Source organism: Salmo trutta, chromosome 32 (assembly GCF_901001165.1).
Source record: "Salmo trutta chromosome 32, fSalTru1.1, whole genome shotgun sequence".
In the NCBI taxonomy this organism is placed as follows: Eukaryota; Metazoa; Chordata; class Actinopteri; order Salmoniformes; family Salmonidae; genus Salmo; species Salmo trutta.
The window spans coordinates 44,532,505-44,558,133 of NC_042988.1; the positions used below are offsets into that span (position 1 = coordinate 44,532,505).

General features: G+C 45.3%; 1 protein-coding gene and 1 long non-coding RNA gene across 4 annotated transcripts; both read left to right on the forward strand.

Annotated features, from left to right (window-relative positions):
- The first annotated feature begins 77 nt into the window (after positions 1–77).
- On the forward strand, positions 78–19,620 carry LOC115171992 (F-box/LRR-repeat protein 16). 2 transcript variants are annotated; one of them, XM_029729241.1, is made up of 7 exons: positions 78–363; positions 1,512–2,211; positions 9,073–9,315; positions 10,724–10,989; positions 12,246–12,330; positions 14,545–14,608; positions 19,196–19,620. In XM_029729241.1, the coding sequence occupies exons 2-7, from the start codon at positions 1,519–1,521 to the stop codon at positions 19,342–19,344; spliced, it is 1,500 nt and encodes a 499-aa protein (XP_029585101.1). In that variant the 5' UTR covers positions 78–363; positions 1,512–1,518; the 3' UTR covers positions 19,345–19,620. The 2 variants fall into 2 exon arrangements, with proteins under 2 accessions (XP_029585101.1, XP_029585102.1); XM_029729242.1 differs by lacking the exon at positions 19,196–19,620 and adding an exon at positions 17,028–17,114.
- Positions 19,621–21,614: 1,994 nt separating this feature from the next.
- LOC115171995 (uncharacterized) lies at positions 21,615–24,093 on the forward strand. 2 transcript variants are annotated; one of them, XR_003871341.1, is made up of 2 exons: positions 21,615–22,716; positions 22,757–24,093. It is a non-coding gene; the product is annotated as an uncharacterized LOC115171995 (long non-coding RNA). The 2 variants fall into 2 exon arrangements; XR_003871342.1 differs by having other exon boundaries at positions 22,873–24,093.
- The last annotated feature ends 1,536 nt before the right edge of the window (positions 24,094–25,629 follow it).

The following is a 25,629-nucleotide window of genomic DNA, read 5'->3' on the forward strand; positions in this document are numbered from 1 at the left end:
TCTCTCTCTCCTCCTCTCTCTCTCTCTCTCTCTGACACTGATTCGAACGCACCCACATATTTATATCCGCTGACACCGTGGAATGATGCGCCGATGAAACAAACAACACAGGACAATCGTCCCGATTTCACGCATATTCCCTTATATTCTGTCCTCGTCGCTTCCGATACGAAATGATGCACCGTTCAAACGATTCGCATCGCGTCGTAGTTACAACAGTTCAATAACATCCCCCGCTCTCCGCCATTCCCTGTGGATGCTGCTGGTAGTATGGTGATGCTGGCGATAAAATACAGCTCCGTTTGGTGAAAGACTTGCGAGGCTTCGGGTCAATCGGGGGAAGTGACGGGGTTCAGTCTAAAGGTAAGAGCAGTGCAATGCAGATTCATGCTGGCCGGAGCACTGCAATGGTATTTTTTTTGTTTAGCGGTGCGAGAGAGCGGGAGGGAGGGAGGGAGAGGACGAGAAGGGACGGGAGAATAGCCATCCCTTCCTTCGGTTAGCTTTTCTGCTGCAGCATCGCTTATTCCCGTTTCAGCTCTATTACACCGATATGTGTTACGTGCAACACAAACCGAATATTGGACCAATCACAAGCAGAGTGAAATGGGTTTAATATACTATCCGTTTGTAATAGCCCAAGGCTAACATCTGATGGTGTAGCCTATAGCCTAGGTTACTGTCGGCAGTCATAGACACTATTTGATGACGGAAATGCTATTTATTGTATAGTTGTCGATATCCTATGAATAACGATACCGACTGTATCTGAAGGTTTTGACAATGAAGGATGCATAGAGCTTATTTTATCTGCGATGATTGTTGATAAGGCGCCAACGTTACACCTCTCAGCATCAGCCATCGATATAAACTGTTTATGTTTGGCCTTGGTATCTTTATTCAAAGTAAACACGTCCTATTGTAACTTACTGCTGTGCTACTGTGCCATCGGCATTACGTAATATTGTAGGCTAGCCTAGTAGGATGCTTGCTTAGATATAGGCCCTGCCACTATAAACAACCGCTCTATTTCTAATGCAAGCCTGCCAAGGGAGTGTCGCCAAGTGTTCTGTGAATTATTCAAACGAAAAAATGCTTTGTTTGCCCAGAAATCGTGTCTGTTTGAGTGCAGGCTATATTGTACATAACAGCGAGGCTCTCCAACATCAAGCACACAGGTTTTGGGAAACGGTAGTCTGCAGCTCAGCTATCTACATAGAACTGCCTAGTGGTGTTTATCTACTCAGTCCCTTGAGTGACAGACAGGCAGGTCCATAGACAATGTGTTAAATGTATATTTATTTTACCAGGTAAGTTGACTGAGAACACATTCTCATTCACAGCAACAACCTGGTGAATAGTGGAAGGGGAGATGAATGAGATGAATGAGCCAATTGGAAGCTGGGGATGATTAGGTAGCCATGATGGTATGAGGGCCAGATCACTACCCCCCCCCCCTCTCTCTCTGATCCAATGTTTACCATGAATTCATTCTCTCTCCCTCCTCCTAGGTTCCCAATGTTGAACATGTCGACCCCCAGCGAGCTCAAGTCTCCGTGTGTCCCGAGAAACGGCATGGTCAAGCTCCCCCCTCAGCCCAACGGTCTGGGCAGCGCCAGCATCACCAAGGGCACGCCCGCCGCCAAGAACCGCCTGTGCCAGTCGTCCTCCGTGCCTGGCATCCTACCCCCGCCTTCCCTACCCTACCACCTGGACCCCCTCAACCCCCTGGGTCCAGACCTGGACCACAGCCCCCTGATGGTCCTCAAACCCCCGCTGCGCCAGGTCCCCCTCACCTTACCCAAGCCTCACCTTCCCCTCACCCTGCCTCTGGCCCTTCTGCTGCCCCTGGAGCGCCAGCTGGCCCTGGATGAGAAGCTGCTCAACAGGCTGCTGTGGTACTTCACCACGGCTGAGAAGTGTGTCCTGGCCCAGGTGTGTAGGACCTGGAGGAAGGTGCTGTACCAGCCTAAGTTCTGGGAGGGTGTCACGCCCATCCTCCACGCCAAGGAGCTGTACGCCCTGCTCCCCAGCGGAGAGAAGGAGTTTGTCAGCCTGCAGGCCTTCGCTCTCAGAGGGTTCCAGGCGTTCTGTCTGGTGGGAGTTTCGGACCTGGACATTTGTGAGTTCATTGATAACTACCCCCTGTCCAAGAAGGGGGTGAAGTCGGTCAGTCTGAAGAGATCCACCATCACAGACGCAGGCCTGGAGGTGAGTCTTTGTCATATATATATATACTGTCAGGGGGCTGTGGTCCAGGTCTGGACCCAGGAGAGAAGCTGCGGTGGGCAAGGGACCCAGGGGGTTGAGGGGGTCAAGGTGGTAGCGTAGGGTAGGGAAGGCGGGGGTAGGATGCCGGGCACGGAGGTTCTTATATAGTTACAGTCATGTGAACACAAACATGTCATTCAGCACAGCCTTTCTCCAACCTCTCCTTGGGGACAAGCCTGTCCAGGGATTTGATCTATTCCCCAGCTAGCACCTGATTCAACTGGTCATCAACTAATCATCAACTAATCATCAACTAATGATCAACTAATCATCAACTAATCATCAACTAATCATCAACTAATCATCAACTAATCATCAACTAATCATCAACTAATCATCAAGCCCTACTTGAATCAGGTGAGCTAGTTCAGGGCTGCAGTAAAACTGTGAAGCGTCCGAGAGTCCCTGAGGAAAAGGGACTTACAGTAGTGTGTGCATGCAATTTCATATGGATGACCCCAGCGGGAATCAAACCCATCACGATGACATTGCAAGCGCCTTGCTCTTCCAACTGAGCCACACAGGAACCCAACAATGTGTCCTACAGTAGATGTAACTTCCATTAGTCCTACAGTAGATGTAACTTCCATTAGTCCTACAGTAAAGGGTGTAAACAGGCTTACTGTAGAGATGGGATCAATCCTCATTGCTGTCCTACAGTGATGCTGTGAAGCCCTATGGGCCCTGGACAGAAGTAGTGTCGTATAGGAATATGGCGTCTTTATAGTAATATAACGTGTTACTTTATAGTAATATAACACGTTACTTTATAGTAATATAACACGTTACTTTATAGTAATATAACACATTACTTTATAGTAATATAACGTGTTACTTTATAGTAATATAACACGTTACTTTATAGTAATATAACGTGTTACTTTATAGTAATATAACATGTTACTTTATAGTAATATAACACAATACTTTATAGTAATATAACGCAATACTTTATAGTAATATAACGCAATACTTAATAGTAATATAACACAATTGTCACGGCTGTCGTATAGATTAGACCAAGGCTGTCACGTCCTGACCAGCAGGTGGAGTAGGTGTTGCTCCTTACCCCGCTGCTTGGTCCTTGGTTGGTGGGTAGTTCTGCCACGGCTGTCGTATAGATTAGACCAAGGCTGTCACGTCCTGACCAGCAGGTGGAGTAGGTGTTGCTCCTTACCCCGCTGCTTGGTCCTTGGTTGGTGGGTAGTTCTGTCACGGCTGTCGTATAGATTAGACCAAGGCTGTCACGTCCTGACCAGCAGGTGGAGTAGGTGTTGCTCCTTACCCCGCTGCTTGGTCCTTGGTTGGTGGGTAGTTCTGTCACGGCTGTCGTATAGATGAGACCAAGGCGCAGCGGGTTGCGTGCTCATCATCATATTTCATTAAACACGTGAACACGGAAAAACAAGAAAATAGCGAAAACACGACAGGAAACAGTTTTGCAGGCTATAACTACAAGCAGTGCAAAAACAATTACCCACAATCAAACAGGTGAAAACAAGCTCCCTAAATATGACTCTCAATCAGGAACAACGATGTACAGCTGTTCCTGATTGAGAGCCACACAGACCAACAAAGAAATACACAAACTAGAAAAACCTAGAACACCAACACAAGAACATATACCAAAAACCCCGGAACACATAAATACAATACCCATCTACATACACATAACCCCCCAAACCATATAAAACAAATAACCCCTGCCACGTCCTGACCAAACTATAATAACAAATAACCCCTATTAATGGTCAGGACGTGACAACAATACTTTATAGTAATATAACACCTTACTTTATAGTAATATGACGCAATACTTTATAGTTATATAACACCTTACTTTATAGTAATATAACACAATACTTTATAGTAATATAACGCGTTACTTTATGGTAATATAACACAATACTTTATAGTAATATAACATGTTACTTTATAGTAATATAACGTGTTACTTTATAGTAATATAACGTGTTACTTTATAGTAATATAACGTGTTACTTTATAGTAATATAGCGTCTTCCTTTATAGTAATATAACGCAATACTTTATAGTAATATAACGTGTTACTTTATAGTAATATAACGTCTTACTTTATAGTAATATAACGTGTTACTTTATAGTAATATAGCTCGTTACTTTTGTTAATCCTCAGCATCAATATCAACACAATGCACTCCCTGAACTCGGAAAGCCTGCCACCCCACCGCTGCGTAACCTAGTAACAGTCACTGGGCGAGCTGGATTCCGCTGTAGCTGGGCACCATGTCAACTAGGTCACCAGGGATCACATGGAATGTGGAATGTCACATCACATGACCTTGCTCACTGGTCACATGATCATGGGACAGAGAGAGGAGAGATATTCTATTAGAATGGTTAATGGTTAAGGTTAGTGTTTGAGGCTGGTGAGCTGGTCCTAGATCTGTGGAACGTTTATCCCCAACAGGTAAACAATCGATAGAGTGAGTAGAATGAACATGAGTATCTATGAAATGTGAGATGTCACAGGAGTGCAGTGTGCTGTAAATGCAATCCAACCATTGTCTATTATAATAACAATAGCATACCTGAGTTTCTGATTGTCTATGTAAACACAGCATCACCGAAGGTGAAAAGGTTTGGTACAGTGACTTGGCATTCCATTCCAAAACACCCCTCATACATGGAATCAGAATAGTCAACAATCCACCCTGCTTCTCTGTGGTGGTGTTGGTGTGAGTATGGACTACTGTGGTGGTGTTGTGAGTATGGACTACTGTGGTGGTGTTGTGGGTATGGACTACTGTGGTGGTGTTGTGAATATGGACTACTGTGGTGGTGTTGTGAGTATGGACTACTGTGGTGGTGTTGTGAGTATGGACTACTGTGGTGGTGTTGTGAATATGGACTACTGTGGTGGTGTTGTGAATATGGACTACTGTGGTGGTGTTGTGAGTATGGACTGCTGTGGTATTGTTGTGAGTATGGACTGCTGTGGTATTGTTGTGAGTATGGACTGCTGTGGGGGTGTTGTGAGTATGGACTACTGTGGTGGTGTTGTGAATATGGACTACTGTGGTGGTGGTGTGAGTATGGACTACTGTGGTGGTGGTGTGAGTATGGACTACTGTGGTGGTGTTGTGAATATGGACTACTGTGGTGTTGTTGTGAGTATGGACTACTGTGGGGGCGTTGTGAGTATGGACTACTGTGGTGTTGTTGTGAGTATGGACTGCTGTGGTATTGTTGTGAGTATGGACTACTGTGGTGGTGTTGTGAGTATGGACTACCGTGGTGGTGTTGTGAGTATGGACTACTGTGGTGGTGTTGTGAGTATGGACTACTGTGGTGGTGGTGTTAGTATGGACTACTGTGGTGGCGTTGTGAGTATGGACTACTGTGGTGTTGTTGTGAGTATGGACTACTGTGGGGGCGTTGTGAGTATGGACTACTGTGGTGGTGTTGTGAATATGGACTACTGTGGTGGTGGTGTGAGTATGGACTACTGTGGTGGTGGTGTGAGTATGGACTACTGTGGTGGTGTTGTGAATATGGACTACTGTGGTGGTGGTGTGAGTATGGACTACTGTGGTGGTGTTGTGAATATGGACTACTGTGGTGGTGGTGTGAGTATGGACTACTGTGGTGGTGGTGTGAGTATGGACTACTGTGGTGGTGGTGTGAGTATGGACTACTGTGGTGGTGTGAGTATGGACTACTGTGGTGGTGGTGTGAGTATGGACTACTGTGGTGGTGGTGTGAGTATGGACTACTGTGGTGGTGTTGTGAATATGGACTACTGTGGTGGTGGTGTGAGTATGGACTACTGTGGTGGTGGTGTGAGTATGGACTACTGTGGTGGTGTTGTGAGTATGGACTACTGTGGTGGTGGTGTGAGTATGGACTACTGTGGTGGTGTTGTGAGTATGGACTACTGTGGTGGTGTTGTGAGTATGGACTACTGTGGTGGTGGTGTGAGTATAGACTACTGTGGTGGTGGTGTGAGTATGGACTACTGTTGTGGCGTTGTGAATATGGACTACTGTGGTGGTGTTGTGAGTATGGGACTACTGTGGTGGTGGTGTGAGTATGGACTACTGTGGTGGTGGTGTGAATATGGACTACTGTGGTGGTGTTTTGAGTATGGACTACTGTGGTGGTGTTGTGAGTATGGACTACTGTGGTGGTGTTGTGAGTATGGACTACTGTGGTGGTGGTGTGAGTATGGACTACTGTTCATTCCACCTCTATTGGCACACAGCACTGTATGGCCCATAACCTCGTAGGGCACAGCCAGTCTGTCAGATTAGCAAGAGAGACACTGTTTTAAAAACTGTCACGGACTGTGAAAAGGCAACATGAACTAGCACTGACATTTCAATAAATAATTGTGCATCGAGTACACTGAAGGTGACATTTTCCTATCGCTAAGACACCTGCGCTGTGAGCTTAACGAACTCTTAGTGAAAATATAATCTGCTGCGTGAATTATGTTTGAATTTTTTGTTAAAACCGAAGATTTAGTTACAGTGTGATTAACAGGCCACATTCAACACAATCGTGAGGTTCAGTATTGGAGCCCCGGTTATTTAGAATGTTGCCTATGAGTTAGTTCATAGTGCAGAGGTCTTTGCGAGGGGAAAATGTGCACCTTATTGTCAGGGATATTGTTGTGGGTGTGGTGTTGATGAGATGAGCTGATGGTCAGTGTTACAGGAAGTATGGTACCGGATGTGGCTCATTTGCACATTTGTTATGTTACAGCCTTATTCTAAAATGGATTTAAAAAAATCCTCATCAATCTACACACAATAGCCCATAATGACTAATGGGGCGGCAGGTAGTCTAGTGGTTAGAGCATTGGACTAGTAACTGAAAGGTAGCTAGATCGAATCCCTGAGCTGACGAGGTAACAATCTGTCGTTCTGCCCCTGAACAAGGCAGTTATAACCCACTGTTCCTAGGCCGTCATTGAAAATAAGAATTTGTTCTTAACTGACTTGCCTAGTTAAATAAAGGTCAAATAAGCAAAACATGTTTTTAGAAATTTTTGCAAATGTATTCAAAAGAAAAAACAGAAATACCTTATTTACATAAGTATTCAGACCCTTTGCTATGAGACTGTAAATTGAACTCAGGTGCATCCTGTTTCCATTGATCATCCTTGAGATGTTTCTTCAACTTGACTGGAGTCCAGCTGTGGTACATTCTATTGATGGACATGATTTGGAAAGGCACACACCTGTCTATATAAGGCCCCACAGTTGACAGTGCATGTCAGAGCAAAAACCAAGACATGAGGTCAAAGAAATTGTCTATAGAGCTCAGAGACTGGATTGTGTTGAGGCACAGATCTGGGGAAGGGAACCAAAACGTTTATGCAGCATTGAAGGTGCCCAAGAACACAGTAGCCTCCATCATTCTTAAATGGAAGAAGTTTGGAACCACCAAGACTCTTCCTAGAGCTGGCTGCCCGGCCAAACAGAGCAATCAGGGGAGAAGGGCCTTGATCAGGGAGGTGACCAAGAACCCAATGATCACTCTGACAGAGCTCCAGAGATCCTCTGTGGAGATGGGAGAATCTTCCAGAAGGACAACCATCTCTGAAGCACTCCACAAATTAGGCCTGATTGTTAGAGTGGCCAGATGGAATTCACTCCTCAGTAAAAGGCACACCACAGCCAGCTTGGAGTTTGCCAAAAGGCACCTAAAGGACTCTCAGACCATGAGAAACAAGATTCTCTGGTCTGATGAAACCAAGATTGAACTCTTTGGCCTGAATGCCAAGCGTTACGTCTGGAGGAAACCCGGCACCATCCCTACAGTGAAGCATGGTGGTGGCAGCATCATGCTATGTGGGATGTTTTTTACCTGCAGGGACTGGGAGACTAGTCAGGATTGAGGGAAAGATGAATGGAGCAAAGTACAGAGAGATCCTTGATGAAAACCTGCTCCAGAGCGCTGATTTTTAATACATTTGGCGAAAATCGTCGTTCGTCATTATTGGATATTGTGTGTAGCTTGATGAGGGAAAAAAACTATTTAATCAATATTAGAATAAGGCTGTAACGTAACAAAATGTGGAAAAAGTCAAGGGGTCTGAATACTTTCCGAAGGCACTTTAGTGTCAGAGTTATATCAGAGTTGTATCGGTGTAAACTCAGTGTGCGTTCTCTGTGGTGTGTGTGTGTGTGTGTGTGTGTGTGTGTGTGTGTGTGTGTAGGTGATCCTGGATAAGGTTATGTGTGTGTAGGTGATGCTGGATAAGGGTTTGTGTGTGTAGGTGATGCTGGATAAGGGTATGTGTGTGTAGGTGATCCTGGATAGGGGTATGTGTGTGTAGATGATGCTGGATAGGGGTTTGTGTGTGTAGGTGATCCTGGATAAGGGTATGTGTGTGTAGGTGATGCTGGATAAGGGTGTGTGTGTGTGTAGGTGATGCTGGATAAGGGTGTGTGTGTGTAGGTGATGCTGGATAAGGGTGTGTGTGTGTAGGTGATGCTGGATAGGTGTGTGTGTGTAGGTGATGCTGGATAGGTGTGTGTGTGTAGGTGATGCTGAATAGGTGTGTGTGTGTAGGTGATCCTGGATAGGTGTGTGTGTGTAGGTGATGCTGGATAGGTGTGTGTGTGTAGGTGATCCTGGATAGGTGTGTGTGTATTCTGTAAACTCAGTGTGTGTTCTCTGAGGTGTGTGTAGGTGATGCTGGATAGGTGTGTGTGTAGGTGATGCTGGATAGGTGTGTGTGTAGGTGATGCTGGATAGGGGTGTGTGTATTCTTTAAACTCAGTGTGTATTCTCTGTGGTGTGTGTGTGTAGGTGATGCTGGAACAGATGCAGGGTCTGATGCACCTGGAGTTGGCCGGTTGTAATGACTTCACGGAGGCCGGTCTGTGGTCCAGCCTGAACGCACGGCTCACCTCGCTCAGCGTCAGCGACTGTATCAATGTAGCAGACGACGCTATCGCTGCCATCTCACAGCTACTGCCCAACCTGTCAGAGCTCAGCCTGCAGGCCTACCACGTAACCGACACAGCCATGGCTTACTTCACAGCCAAACAGGTAGGTTACAATCCTACGCTGTTATAGAGGGCACACAGCTACTGGTACACACACACACACTTCTTCCCTTCCCCCTCTCTCCGTCCTCTCTGTAGGCCCGCAGATCAGTTCCCCTACCGGCCGGAGGGGCCCCCATTGATCATCAAATGTCATGTAAAAAAACGAGTAGAATTGCATGAAATTAGTTATAAAATTGGAAAGTCTTCTCTCCGCTCCATGGCAAAATGTGTAGAATTGCAGGAAATTAACCAGTTTTTCCTTCACTGTCAAGAGAGGGGTCACTGAAAGGCTAGGTCCTCTCATGATGAGTTCAGATTACTGTGGTCCTCTCATGATGAGTTCAGATTACTGTGGTCTCTCATGATGAGTTCAGATTACTGTGGTCTCTCATGATGAGTTCAGATTACTGTGGTCCTCTCATGATGAGTTCAGATTACTGTGGTCTCTCATGATGAGTTCAGATTACTGTGGTCTCTCATGATGAGTTCAGATTACTGTGGTCTCTCATGATGAGTTCAAATTACTGTGGTCTCTCATGATGAGTTCAGATTACTGTGGTCTCTCATGATGAGTTCAGATTACTGTGGTCTCTCATGATGAGTTCAGATTACTGTGGTCTCTCATGAGGAGTTCAGATTACTGTGGTCCTCTCATGATGAGTTCAGATTACTGTGGTCTCTCATGATGAGTTCAAATTACTGTGGTCTCTCATGATGAGTTCAGATTACTGTGGTCTCTCATGAGGAGTTCAGATTACTGTGGTCCTCTCATGATGAGTTCAGATTACTGTGGTCTCTCATGATGAGTTCAGATTACTGTGGTCCTCTCATGATGAGTTCAGATTACTGTGGTCTCTCATGATGAGTTCAGATTACTGTGGTCTCATGATGAGTTCAGATTACTGTGGTCTCTCATGATGAGTTCAGATTACTGTGGTCCTCTCATGATGAGTTCAGATTACTGTGGTCTCATGATGAGTTCAGATTACTGTGGTCTCTCATGATGAGTTCAAATTACTGTTGTCTCTCATGATGAGTTCAGATTACTGTGGTCTCTCATGATGAGTTCAGATTACTGTGGTCTCTCATGATGAGTTCAGATTACTGTGGTCCCTCATGATGAGTTCAGATTACTGTGGTCCTCTCATGAGGAGTTCAGATTACTGTGGTCCTCTCATGATGAGTTCAGATTACTGTGGTCCTCTCATGAGGAGTTCAGATTACTGTGGTCTCTCATGATGAGTTCAGATTACTGTGGTCTCATGATGAGCTCAGATTACTGTGGTCTCATGATGAGTTCAGAGATATAATCCTAAACCTCTCTCTCTCTTTCTCTCTCTCTCTTTCTCCCTGTCTCTTGCTCCCTCCCTCCCTCCCTCCCTCCCTCCCTCCCTCCCTCCCTCCCTCAGGGCTACACCACTCACACGCTGCGTCTCCACTCGTGTTGGGAAATCACCAACCATGGTGTGGTTAACATGGTCCACAGCCTGCCTAACCTCACGGCTCTGAGCCTGTCAGGCTGCTCTAAAATCACTGATGACGGGGTGGAGCTGGTAGCAGAGAATCTGAGGAAGCTGCGGAGCCTGGACCTCTCCTGGTGCCCACGCATCACTGACATGGCCCTGGAGTACATCGCCTGTGACCTCCACAAACTAGAGGACCTGGTACTGGACAGGTGAGGGTGGAGTATAGTAGAATGTAGTAGAGTGGAGTGGAGTGTAGTATAGTAGTGTGGAGTATAGTATAGTATAGTAGAGTGGAGTGGAGTATAGTATAGTATAGTAGAGTGGAGTGGAGTATAGTATAGTATAGTAGAGTGGAGTATAGTAGAGTGGAGTGGAGTATAGTATAGTAGAGTGGAGTATAGTATAGTAGAGTGGAGTATAGTATAGTATAGTAGAGTGGAGTATAGCATAGTAGAGTGGAGTGGAGTATAGTGTAGTATAGTAGAGTGGAGTATAGTATAGTAGAGTGGAGTATAGTATAGTAGAGTGGAGTATAGTATAGTAGAGTAGAGTGGAGTATAGTGGAGTATAGTAGAGTGGAGTATAGTATAGTGTAGTATAGTAGTATAGTGTAGTATAGTAGAGTGGAGTATAGTATAGTAGAGTGGAGTATAGTATAGTATAGTGGAGTGGAGTATAGTGTAGTATAGTAGAGTGGAGCATAGTATAGTAGAGTGGAGTATAGTATAGTAGAGTGGAGTATAGTATAGTGTAGTATAGTAGAGTGGAGTATAGTATAGTGGAGTGGAGTAGAGTGGAGTATAGTATAGTAGAGTGGAGTATAGTATAGTAGAGTGGAGTATAGTATAGTGGGGTATAGTAGAGTGGAGTATAGTATAGTGGAGTGGAGTATAGTAGAGTGGAGTATAGTATAGTAGAGTGGAGTATAGTAGAGTATAGTAGAGTAGAGTGGAGTATAGTATAGTAGAGTGGAGTGGAGCATAGTAGAGTGTAGTAGAGTAGAGTATAGTAGTGTGTAGTATGGTAGTGTGTAGTATGGTCGTGTGTACTATAGTAGGGTATAGGTGGTAGTATAGGGGTGTGTAGTATAGTGGTGTAGTATAGTAGGGTGTAGTATAGTAGTGTGGAGTATTGTAGGTGGTAGTATAGGGGTGTGTGGTATCGTAGTGTAGTATAGTAGTGTGTAGCATAGTAGTGTGGAGTATAGTGGTGTGTAGCATAGTAGTGTGGAGTATAGTAGTGTGGAGTATAGTAGTGTGGAGTATAGTAGTGTGGAGTGTAGTATAGTGGTGTGTAGTATAGTGGTGTGTAGTATAGTGGGTAGTAGTATAGTGTGTGTGGTGGGGGGGTCTGGGATCTGTTGAGTAAAGGCCTATACTACATTATTTCAGAAGGAAAACCAGTATAGTATGAAAAGTATCATTATGGTCTCTCTTTCTCTTTCTTTCTCTCTCTCTTTCTCCAGATGTGTGAGGATTACAGATACAGGTCTAGGTTACCTGTCCACCATGTCTTCTTTGAGGAGTCTCTACCTGCGCTGGTGCTGTCAGGTACAGTACACACTAGACCCTTAGACCAGGGATCATCAACTAGATTCACCCAGGAACATAATTACAAATCATTTGTAGACTGCAAATTGACCTCAAGAAGCTCAAACAGATATAATATTGGACTAAAACACAACCATTTCAAACCTTTGTAAGAATCATATACACTTAGTGGCCAGTTTATTAGTACCTGGTCGGACACTTTGCGTCCAGAACAGCCCGAATTCTTTGGGGCATCGAAACGTTGCTCAATTGGTATCATTTCAAACCTTTGTAAGAATCACATACACTTAGTTGTCAGTTTATTAGATACAGCCATCTAGTAATTCTTCGGGGCATGGAAACGTTGCTCAATTGGTATCAAGTGACCTAACGTGTGCCAGTAAAACATTCTCCACACCAGTACACCACCACCACCAGCCTGTACTGTTGACACCAGGCAGGATGGGGCCATGGACTCATGCTGCTTACGCCAAATCCTGACTCTGCCATCAGCCTGTACTGTTGACACCAGGCAGGATGGGGCCATGGACTAATGCTGCTTACGCCAAATCCTGACTCTGCCATCAGCCTGTACTGTTGACACCAGGCAGGATGGGGCCATGGACTCATGCTGCTTACACCAAATCCTGACTCTGCCATCAGCCTGTACTGTTGACACCAGGCAGGATGAGGCCATGGACTCATGCTGCTATACCAAATCCTGACTCTGCCATCAGCCTGTACTGTTGACACCAGGCAGGACGGGGCCATGGACTCATGCTGCTATACCAAATCCTGACTCTGCCATCAGCCTGTACTGTTGACACCAGGCAGGATGGAGCCATGGACTCATGCTGCTATACCAAATCCTGACTCTGCCATCAGCCTGTACTGTTGACACCAGGCAGGACGGGGCCATGGACTCATGCTGCTATACCAAATCCTGACTCTGCCATCAGCCTGTACTGTTGACACCAGGCAGGACGGGGCCATGGACTCATGCTGCTTACGCCAAATCCTGACTCTGCCATCAGCATGACGCAACAGGAACTGGAATTCAATTGGACCAGGCAATGGTTTTCCACTCCTCAGTGGTCCAGTGTTGGTGAACACGTGTCAAATGGAGACACTTCCTTGTTTTTAGCTGATAGGAGTTGAACCCGGTGTGGTCGTCTGCTGCAATAGCCCGTCCGTGACAAGGACTGACGAGTTGTCCGTTCTGAGATGCCGTTCTGCACACCACTGTTGTACTGCTCCGTTATTTGCCTGTTTGTGGCTCCGCCTGTCAGCTTGCATGATTCTTGCCATTCTCTTTCATCAATTAGTTGTTGTCGCCCAAAGGACTGCCGCTGACAGTTTTTTCACTTTTCTTCACACCATTCTCGGTAAACCCTAGACACTGTCGCTTGTTTTAGGCCATTATAATTTTCAGTCAAACAGTTACTGAATGCCTTGATGCCTGTCTGCCTGCTTTATATAGTAAGCCACGACCACGTAACGCACTGTCTGTAGGAGCGAACCATTTTCGTGGGTGGTGTACCTAATAAACTGGACAAAATAAATTGTGAATAAGTTGGAACAGATTTACTAAATTAAAATCAATTGGAGCTGCTTTGCTGGTGTTTTTACAGTCTTTTATGTCAAACAATAAAAAATTAAATGAAAAGGTTTTTGTCATGTTGGGGAATTGCCCTTTATACCCTTTATAATAATACACTACACCCTCACTACACCCTAGACCCTACACCCTATATACTAATACACTACACCCTCACTACACCCTAGACCCTACACCCTATATACTAATACACTACACCCTCACTACACCCTAGACCCTACACCCTATATCCTAATACACTACACTCTACACCCTAGACCCTACACCCTTTATAATAATACACTACACCCTCACTACACCCTAGACCCTACACCCTATATCCTAATACACTACACCCTCACTACACCCTATATACTAATACACTACACCCTTTATACTAATACACTACACCCTAGACCCTACACCCTAGACCCTACACACTCCTGTAGACAAGCATTTGTCTAATGAAGGAGTAAGACCTGCTGCTGTTTATCTAATAACTCATTAATGAGGAGTAAGACCTGCTCAGACTATCAGACCAGTCCTGCTGCTGTCTATCTAATAAGACCTGCTCAGTTTTAATTAATGTTTTCTCTCTCTGTGTGTGTGTGTTTGTTTGTGTGTTTATCTGTGTATAGGTGCAGGACTTTGGGCTACAGCACCTGTTTGGCATGAGGAGTCTGCGTCTTCTCTCTCTCGCAGGTATTCTCTGTCTCTGTCTCTCTCTCTTTCTGTCTCTCTGTCTCTTTCTGTCTCTCTCTCACAGGTTTTCTCTCTCTCTGTCTCTCTCTCTCTCTCTCTCTCTCTCTGTCTCTCTCTCGCTGGTATTCTCTGTCTGTCTCTCTCTCTTTCTGTCTCTCTGTCTCTTTCTGTCTCTCTCTCGCAGGTTTTCTCTGTCTCTCTCTCTGTCTCTCTCTCTCTCTCTCTCTCGCTGGTATTCTCTGTCTCTCTCTCTGTCTCTTTCCCAAAAGAATAAAGACATTTCAGAAGTCATATTATGTCTGTATACACTGTTGTAGCGATGTGTTAAAGTACAAAAGGGAAAATAAATAAATATGGGTTGTATTTATAATGGTGTTTGTTCTTCACTGGTTGCCCTTTTCTTGTGGCAACAGGTCACACATCTTGCTGCTGTGATGGCACACTGTGGTATTTCACCCAGTAGATATGGGAGTTTATCAACAACAACAAAAATTGAATTCTTTGTGGGTCTGTGTAATCTGATGAGCAGTTTAAATTCAACACATTTTGCCATGGTGTTCTTATGCTATTTGAGAGATTAGTGGGGCCCCATGGAAGTCGGGCCCCTGGGAATGTGCCCTGCGTGCCCGTTTGGTAACCCGGCCCTGCACTTACTTACCACTAACTCACCATTTACTATAATACTGTTACAGTAGCAAGTATTTACCTGGTAGATATACAGGGCATTCAGAAAGTATTCAGACCCCTTGACTTTTTCCACATTTTCTTACGTTACAGCCTTATTCTAACTGGATTAAATTGCCCCCCCCCATCAATCTACACACAATACCCCATAATGACATCACAATACCCCATAATGACATCACAATACCCCATAATGACATCACAATACCCCATAATGACATCACAATACCCCATAATGACATCACAATACCCCATAATGACATCACAATACCCCATAATGACATCACAATACCCCATAATGACAAAGCAAAAACAGGTTTTTAGAGATTTTAGCAAATATGACATTTACATAAGTATTCAGACCCTTTACTCAGTACTTTGTTGAAGCACCTTTGTCAGCGATTACAGCCTCGAGTCTTCTTGGGTATGACGCTACAAGCTTGGCACACCTGTATTTGGGGAGTTTCTCCCATTCTTCTCTGCAGATCCTTTCAAGCTCTGTCAGGTTGGATGGGGAGCGTTGCTGCGCATCTATTTTCAGGTCTCTCCAGAGATGTTCGATCGGGTTCAAGTCCGGACTCTGGCTGGGCCACTCAAGGACATTCAGAGACTTGTCCCAAAGCCATTCCCGAGTTATCTTGGCTGTGTGCTGTGTGTTGTCCTGTTGGAAGCTCTGCAGCAGGTTTTCATCAAGGATCTCTCTGTACTTTGTGCCGTTTATCTTTCCCTCAATCCTGACTAGTCTCCCAGTCTCTGCCGCTGAAAAACATTCCCACAGCATGATGCTGCCACCACCATGCTTCACTGTAGGGATGGTGCCAGGTTTCCTCCAGACGTGACGCTTGGCATTCAGGCCAAAGAGTTCAATCTTGGTTTCATCAGACCAGAGAATCTTGTTTCTCATGGTCTGAGAGTCTTTAGGTGCCTTTTGACAAACTTTTAGCAGGCTGTCATGTGTCTTTTACTGAGGAGTGGCTTCTGTCTGGCCACTCTACCATAAAGCCTGATTGGTGGAGTGCTGCAGAGATGGTTGACCTTCTGGAAGGTTCTCCCATCTCCACAGAGGAACTCTGGAGCTCTGTCAGAGTGATCATTGGGTTCTTGGTCACCTCCCTGACCAAGGCCCTTCTCCCCCGATTGCTCTGGTTGGCCAGCCAGCTCTTGGAAGAGTCTTGGTGGTTCCAAACTTCTTCCATTGAAGAATGATGGAGGCCACTGTGTTCTTGGGGACCTTCAATGCTGCAGAATTTATTATTTTACCCTTCCCCAGATCTGTGCCTCAACACAATCCTGTCTTCAAGTTCTACGGGCAATTCCTTCGACCTCATGGCTTGGTTTTTGCTCTGACATGCACTGTCAACTGTTGGACCTTATATAGACAGGTGTGTGCCTTTCCAAATCATGTCCAATCAACTGATTTTACCACAGCTGGACTCCAATCAAGTTGTAGAAACATCTCAAGGATGATCAATGGAAACAGGATGCACCTGAGCTCAATTTAGAGTCTCATAGCAAAGGGTCTGAATACTTATGTAAATAAGGTATTTCTGTTTTTTTGTTTTTTTCTTTCAAATCCATTTTAGAATAAGGCTGTAACGTCAGAAAATGTGAAAAAGGTCCAGGGGTCTGAATACTTTCGGAAGGCACTCATAGGAACTACTGGCATTTGGTTTTATCATCATCACTCAGTCGTTCCCTCTCTCTTCCTGTCTGCTATAATCCCTCCATTCCAAAGGCAGATAGTCTGAACAGGGACAGAGATAATCCATGACACAGGAGCTGACATGTCCTCCTTCTGATCCATACTGAGGAAACTTCAAAAGAACCAACACGCACACACACACACACACACACACACACACACACACACACACACACACACACACACACACACACACACACACACACACACACACACACACACACACACACACACACACACACACACTCTTCCTCTACCTGGCTGGGTAAATCTACATGGTATTCTATAGAAGGAGAGAGTTCAGTATATCATCTGACTACAGGCTACAGTACATTAATCATCTCTGACTACAGACTACAGTGTATGAATCATCTTTGACTACAGTACATTAATCATCTCTGACTACAGTCTACAGTACATTAATCATCTATGACTACAGACTACAGTACATTAATCATCTCTGACTACAGACTACAGTGTATGAATCATCTTTGACTACAGTACATTAGTAATCTCTGACTACAGTGCATTAATCATCTCTGACTACAGGATACAGTGCATGAATCATCTCTGACTACAGACTACAGTACATTAATCATCTCTGACTACAGGCTACAGTGTATGAATCATCTTTGACTACAGTGCATGAATCATCTCTGACTACAGACTACAGTACATTAATCACCTCTGACTACAGTACATTAATCACCTCTGACTACAGTACATTAATCATCTCTGACTACAGGCTACAGTGCATGAATCATCTCTGACTACAGGCTACAGTGTATGAATCATCTCTGACTACAGTGCATGAATCATCTCTGACTACAGACTACAGTGTATGAATCATCTCTGACTACAGACTACAGTACATTAATAATCTCTGACTACAGGCTACAGTACATTAATCATCTCTGACTACAGGCTACAGTACATGAATCATCTCTGACTACAGGCTACAGTGTATGAATCATCTCTGACTACAGTACATTAATCATCTCTGACTACAGACTACAGTACATTAATCATCTCTGACATCTCAGGCTACAGTACATTAATCATCTCTGACTACAGGCTACAGTACATTAATAATCTCTGACTACAGGCTACAGTACATTACAATGTGTGTGTGAGGAGAGGAAGCATTGTGTAGACTATTGAGAAGCAGTCATACACACAGGGGGTGTTTCCTAATAATATGTCCTTTCTCCTGGATTGTACACCCGTTTACTACTTCCCACAAATCTGAAAGCATTGGATTGGTGGAGACATGGGCTAGTGGGAGTTTCCACCATATTTCTACCAGTCATTTCCTTTCAAATCAGTGAAGGGAAGGGAACAAGTGCATATTTTGAAAGGAAGGAGAGATAATTGGGACACAACCATGGGGAGAATGTTAATTGCATTTCCTTGATTCCCCGCGTCCTCCATCCAGAACCCATTCAATGAGAAGGTTCAACCCCTCTGTACCTTCTCATCCAAAAGGTTTTGACAAGGAGAGGAGAGAGGACATACAATTAAGATGTCTGTCTCTGCACCACTCCTCCCCCTGCTGACCAACTCTGGTATCTCAGGACAGCTCTTTATTCAGATTGAATGGAATGTTTGGATTGCGATATGAATATAATGATAGAATATTTAGAATGATAGAATATTTAGAATGATAGAATATTTAGAATGATAGAATATTTAGAATGATAGAATATTTAGAACGATAGAATAGATAGAAGGATAGAATGGATATAATAGATACAATTATAGAATGATAGAATAGATAGAAGGATAGAATGGATATAATAGATACAATTATAGAATGATAGAATAGATAGAAGGATAGAATGGATATAATAGATAGGATAGAGTGATTGACTATATTAGAAACACAAGTCAGACTATACCATCTACTATATTAGTCTGACTTGTGTTCCTGTTCTCTTTCTCCTCTCTCTACCTCCCTCCACTCTCTCTACCTCCCCCATCTCTCTCTTTCTCCTTCGTCACTCTCTCTGCCTCCCTCCCCCATCTCTCTCTTTCTCCTTTCTCTCTCTTCTCTCTCTACCTCCCTTTCTCTGTTTCTCCTCTCTCTCTCTCCACCCCTATTTTTCTCCTTCTCTCCCTCCCTCTCTCCCTCCCTCTTCCCCCTCTCTCCACCTCTCTCTCTATCTCTCTGCCCCCCCCCCCCCCCCCCCCCCCCCCCCCAGGTTGTCCACTCCTAACCACTACAGGTCTATCTGGTTTGATCCAGATCCAGGATCTAGAGGAGTTGGAGTTGACCAACTGTCCTGGAGCCACAGCTGAACTCTTCAAGTACTACTCACAACACCTGGCACGCTGCATGGTCATCGAGTAGCCCCCCCCACCCACCCGGATCCCCATCACACCCCCCCTCTAACCTATCACCCTATCCAACTACCAACTGACCTGCCTACCAATCCCCTACCCACCTACCCCAACTACCAACCACTCCCTTACTTCAGCCCAACGAACGCAGAGGAGGAATGATGACCATGTCGATGGAGCCAGCCAGGATCTCTGCTCCAGCCAGGATCTCTGCTCCAGCCAGGATCAACCAGGGAACATTTACAGGAAAGAGGGGATTTTTTGTAGAAGGATAAACTAAAAAAAAGGGAATTTATTGGATTGGAGGGATGTGAGCGCAGAGGGATTTTCTGTACAGACCAGATATGACAGTTTAACATGGCTGTGATGGACTCAGAGTGGAGAAAGGGATGAGTCTGGGAACGTTCCACACAGGATCATCGAACACGCACACACTGTACACACACACACACACACACACACTGTACACACTGTACACACTGTACACACACACACACACACACACACACACACACACTGTACACACACTGTACACACACTGTACACACACTGTACACACACACGTACACACACACTGTACACACACACTGTACACACACACTGTACACACACACACACACACACTGTACACACACACACACACACACTGTACACACTGTACACACACACACACACACACACACACACACTGTACACACACTGTACACACACTGTACACACACTGTACACACACACACACACACTGTACACACACACACACACACACACACACACACTGTACTCACACACACACACACACTGTATACACACACACACACACACGAAACATGTAACTCCACCAGACAACCAGACTTAGCGGTGACATGGTAACATCTCCGTGTCTCTCTGTGTGAGAATGGGGTGACGTCAGACCCACTCCTCTCCTCCATCTCCGTGTCTCTCTGTGTGAGAATGGGGTGACGTCAGACCCACTCCTCTCCTCCATCTCCGTGTCTCTCTGTGTGAGAATGGGGTGACGTCAGACCCACTCCTCTCCTCCATCTCCGTGTCTCTCTGTGTGAGAATGGGGTGACGTCAGACCCTCTCCTCCTCCATCTCCGTGTCTCTCTGTGTGAGAATGGGGTGACGTCAGACCCTCTCCTCCTCCATCTCCGTGTCTCTCTGTGTGAGAATGGGGTGACGTCAGACCCTCTCCTCCATCTCCGTGTCTTAGCAAAGAACTAAAGAAGAAAAATGCCTCTGTAGAATAACGCGCCAGAGCTGCACGCTTTACCCGCTCGTTGTCATGCCGATTCATCTCTCTCTTTTTGTTGTTGATATTACTACTACTATTATTTTATTTTTGTAAACATTATTTTGGGAATCTGAGGACAACTGAGAATGAATTCCTGTGTGGACGGAGGACACGTGTCTGAGGCTTTACAGTACAGGACCAGGACAACTACACTACCCAGGAAACACTGGGGTTTTGGAGGCTCAACCCTGATGATTCTACCCAGAGGTCACCTGATCAGACCCTGCAGAGGTCAGGGTCAGGACAGACTGAGACTACAGAGACTCTATTCCACTTTACATACACTAGCTGATGCTGATTGGTTAAGCTTGGCCTTTCCAACCATTCTGTTTGCCAGTCCATTCTGTGGTCAGTTTAATATTAGTGGTTAGATGGGAGAGGACTACCGTCATATAAATCCTTTGTGCCATGGTTTTACCTGCCAGCATCAGGACTTACCTCAACGTCTTGATGCTATGTGGCAGCACCTCCGTTTACACTGTCCGTTACAGTAATGTACACACACACACACACACACACACACACACACACACACGGTCGTTGTGTCTCTGAATCAACTCAACACAAACTGACTCTGTGTGTGAGACTGAGGATGTTCCACAACAGGGAGGGAACGATGGCCTCCTGTTATATTGGAGATTTAAGACCAGGTTAACAACTGATACAGGGTCAGATATTCTGACTTTCTCCTAATGGGCAAGGTTAGGGTGTGGGTAGAGTAAGCTGATCCTAGATCTGTGAATATGAGCAACGTCTACCCTGACCACTACTACGACTGAGCCCTTTACCCAGCATGCTTTGTGGTCGATGGCGGCTCTGTCAGAGGGCCAAGTTTTGCAGTCCTGTAATATCTCATTACTATTCTAAACTTCACCTGGTGAACCAGCTCTCCTTACTGCTGTGTGTGTGTGTGTGTGTGTGTGTGTGTGTGTGTGTGTGTGTGTGTGTGTGTGTGTGTGTGTGTGTGTGTGTGTGTGTGTGTGTGTGTGTGTGGGTGTGGGTGTGTGGGGGGGGGGGTCCTCAGCTTGCTTCCTTCTGAGGATTTGTTTCATAATGACATCCAGGTTGATCTGACTGTAACAGTTCATAATGACATCCAGGTTGATCTGACTGTAACAGTTCATAATGACATCCAGGTTGATCTGACTGTAACAGTTGTTTCATAATGACATCCAGGTTGATCTGACTGTAACAGTTCATAATGACATCCAGGTTGATCTGACTGTAACAGTTCATAATGACATCCAGGTTGATCTGACTGTAACAGTTGTTTCATAATGACATCCAGGTTGATCTGACTGTAACAGTTCATAATGACATCCAGGTTGATCTGACTGTAACAGTTCATAATGACATCCAGGTTGATCTGACTGTAACAGTTGTTTCATAATGACATCCAGGTTGATCTGACTGTAACAGTTCATAATGACATCCAGGTTGATCTGACTGTAACAGTTCATAATGACATCCAGGTTGATCTGACTGTAACAGTTGTTTCATAATGACATCCAGGTTGATCTGACTGTAACAGTTCATAATGACATCCAGGTTGATCTGACTGTAACAGTTGTTTCATAATGACATCCAGGTTGAGCTGACTGTAACAGTTGTTTCATAATGACATCCAGGTTGATCTGACTGTAACAGTTGTTTCATAATGACATCCAGGTTGATCTGACTGTAACAGTTCATAATGACATCCAGGTTGATCTGACTGTAACTGTTGTTTCATAATGACATCCAGGTTGATCTGACTGTAACAGTTCATAATGACATCCAGGTTGATCTGACTGTAACTGTTGTTTCATAATGACATCCAGGTTGATCTGACTGTAACTGTTGTTTCATAATGACATCCAGGTTGATCTGACTGTAACAGTTGTTTCATAATGACATCCAGGTTGATCTGACTGTAACTGTTCATAATGACATCCAGGTTGATCTGACTGTAACAGTTGTTTCATAATGACATCCAGGTTGATCTGACTGTAACTGTTCATAATGACATCCAGGTTGATCTGACTGTAACAGTTGTTTCATAATGACATCCAGGTTGATCTGACTGTAACAGTTCATAATGACATCCAGGTTGATCTGACTGTAACTGTTGTTTCATAATGACATCCAGGTTGATCTGACTGTAACAGTTCATAATGACATCCAGGTTGATCTGACTGTAACTGTTGTTTCATAATGACATCCAGGTTGATCTGACTGTAACTGTTGTTTCATAATGACATCCAGGTTGATCTGACTGTAACAGTTGTTTCATAATGACATCCAGGTTGATCTGACTGTAACTGTTCATAATGACATCCAGGTTGATCTGACTGTAACAGTTGTTTCATAATGACATCCAGGTTGATCTGACTGTAACTGTTCATAATGACATCCAGGTTGATCTGACTGTAACAGTTGTTTCATAATGACATCCAGGTTGATCTGACTGTAACTGTTCATAATGACATCCAGGTTGATCTGACTGTAACAGTTGTTTCATAATGACATCCAGGTTGATCTGACTGTAACTGTTCATAATGACATCCAGGTTGATCTGACTGTAACTGTTCATAATGACATCCAGGTTGATCTGACTGTAACAGTTGTTTCATAATGACATCCAGGTTGATCTGACTGTAACTGTTCATAATGACATCCAGGTTGATCTGACTGTAACAGTTCATAATGACATCCAGGTTGATCTGACTGTAACTGTTTACAGCGTAGCATACACCTTACGCCACACAGGGTACTTTTCGCATGCTATATTTAGGTACACACACACACACACACACACACACACACACACACACACACACACGCACTGCATCCCACCGCCATACCCCCAGGCAGACAGCTGTTCTAACATTCTTCCAGCTCCAGCCCTAAAGATAACAGTTTGTACTTGGACCTCAGGTGAAGGTGACAGGGGTGATATGGGTGAGATAGAGGTGCAGGCCACCCCCTCCCCCCCCAACAGCCGATAGCAGGTTATAGGCATTTCTGCTTTTAAAGGCATTATCCCATTGAGCCACCATATGTAGTGTTAACCGTGAGTGGGATCTCCCGAACCAGGAAACATTGCCTTTAAAAGCCTCACTGCCTCTAACCTTAAGTATTCATGTAGTGAGCTTGAGGGTTCCTGACTGTCTGATTTCCTGCTTCACACAAACACTACAGGCCAGGATGTTAACCAACTGGTCCCACTTTGATTTATTCACCTTCAATGATGTGCTGTACATAATGTATTTATCTATTTATTTCTGTATTTATTGACTGAGGATTGTGATTGGTTGAGACAGTCTTTCAGCCAAACAGACCAGTTTAAAGCTGAGCCTGTTGGTTTGGTGTGTCATGATACTGCTCAGTGGGTGGCTCATTTAGGTTACGGGAAAATCGGAAATGGCTCCCTATTACCTATGTAGTGCACTACTTTGAGCCAAAAGAAGTGCCCTATTTGAGGAAGGAATAATTATAGGAATAAGAGGAGCTTTTGAGCAATACCTGAAGAACCTATTCCCTATATAGAACAAGTCAACTACTTAGCCAGTAGGAGGAATATGGTTCCATTCCAGAGGCAACCTACTGTGTCTGTTTAGCTGTGGCTGCTGGTCCACTAGGGGATTCTAGCTCTTAGCTGTGGCTGCTGGTCCACTAGGGGATTCTAGCTCTTAGCTGTGGCTGCTGGTCCACTAGGGGATTCTAGCTCTTAGCTGTGGCTGCTGGTCCACTAGGGGATTCTAGCTCTTAGCTGTGGCTGCTGGTCCACTGGGGGATTCTAGCTCTTAGCTGTGGCTGCTGGTCCACTAGGGGATTCTAGCTCTTAGCTGTGGCTGCTGGTCCACTAGGGGATTCTAGCTCTTAGCTGTGGCTGCTGGTCCACTAGGGGATTCTAGCTCTTAGCTGTGGCTGCTGGTCCACTAGGGGATTCTAGCTCTTAGCTGTGGCTGCTGGTCCACTGGGGGATTCTAGCTCTTAGCTGTGGCTGCTGGTCCACTAGGGGATTCTAGCTCTTAGCTGTGGCTGCTGGTCCACTGGGGGATTCTAGCTCTTAGCTGTGGCTGCTGGTCCACTAGGGGATTCTAGCTCTTAGCTGTGGCTGCTGGTCCACTGGGGGATTCTAGCTCTTAGCTGTGGCTGCTGGTCCACTGGGGGATTCTAGCTCTTAGCTGTGGCTGCTGGTCCACTAGGGGATTCTAGCTCTTAGCTGTGGCTGCTGGTCCACTAGGGGATTCTAGCTCTTAGCTGTGGCTGCTGGTCCACTAGGGGATTCTAGCTCTTAGCTGTGGCTGCTGGTCCACTGGGGGATTCTAGCTCTTAGCTGTGGCTGCTGGTCCACTAGGGGATTCTAGCTCTTAGCTGTGGCTGCTGGTCCACTGGGGGATTCTAGCTTTTAGCTGTGGCTGCTGGTCCACTAGGGGATTCTAGCTCTTAGCTGTGGCTGCTGGTCCACTGGGGGATTCTAGCTCTTAGCTGTGGCTGCTGGTCCACTAGGGGATTCTAGCTCTTAGCTGTGGCTGCTGGTCCACTAGGGGATTCTAGCTCTTAGCTGTGGCTGCTGGTCCACTAGGGGATTCTAGCTCTTAGCTGTGGCTGCCGGTCCACTAGGGGATTCTAGCTCTTAGCTGTGGCTGCTGGTCCACTAGGGGATTCTAGCTCTTAGCTGTGGCTGCCGGTCCACTAGGGGATTCTAGCTCTTAGCTGTGGCTGCTGGTCCACTAAGGGATTCTAGCTCTTAGCTGTGGCTGCTGGTCCACTAGGGGATTCTAGCTCTTAGCTGTGGCTGCTGGTCCACTGGGGGATTCTAGCTCTTAGCTGTGGCTGCTGGTCCACTGGGGGATTCTAGCTCTTAGCTGTGGCTGCTGGTCCACTAGGGGATTCTAGCTCTTAGCTGTGGCTGCTGGTCCACTAGGGGATTCTAGCTCTTAGCTGTGGCTGCTGGTCCACTAGGGGATTCTAGCTCTTAGCTGTGGCTGCTGGTCCACTAGGGGATTCTAGCTC

What these genes read in the sequence shown, in the direction of transcription:
- LOC115171992 (XM_029729241.1), top strand. Translation starts at nt 1,519, where the DNA reads ATGTTGAACATGTCGACCCCCAGCGAGCTCAAGTCTCCGTGTGTCCCG. An exon ending in GAGGACCTGGTACTGGACAG is followed by an intron (nt 10,990 to 12,245) that starts GTGAGGGTGGAG and finishes CTCTTTCTCCAG; the next exon opens with ATGTGTGAGGATTACAGATA. An exon ending in ACCTGCGCTGGTGCTGTCAG is followed by an intron (nt 12,331 to 14,544) that starts GTACAGTACACA and finishes ATCTGTGTATAG; the next exon opens with GTGCAGGACTTTGGGCTACA.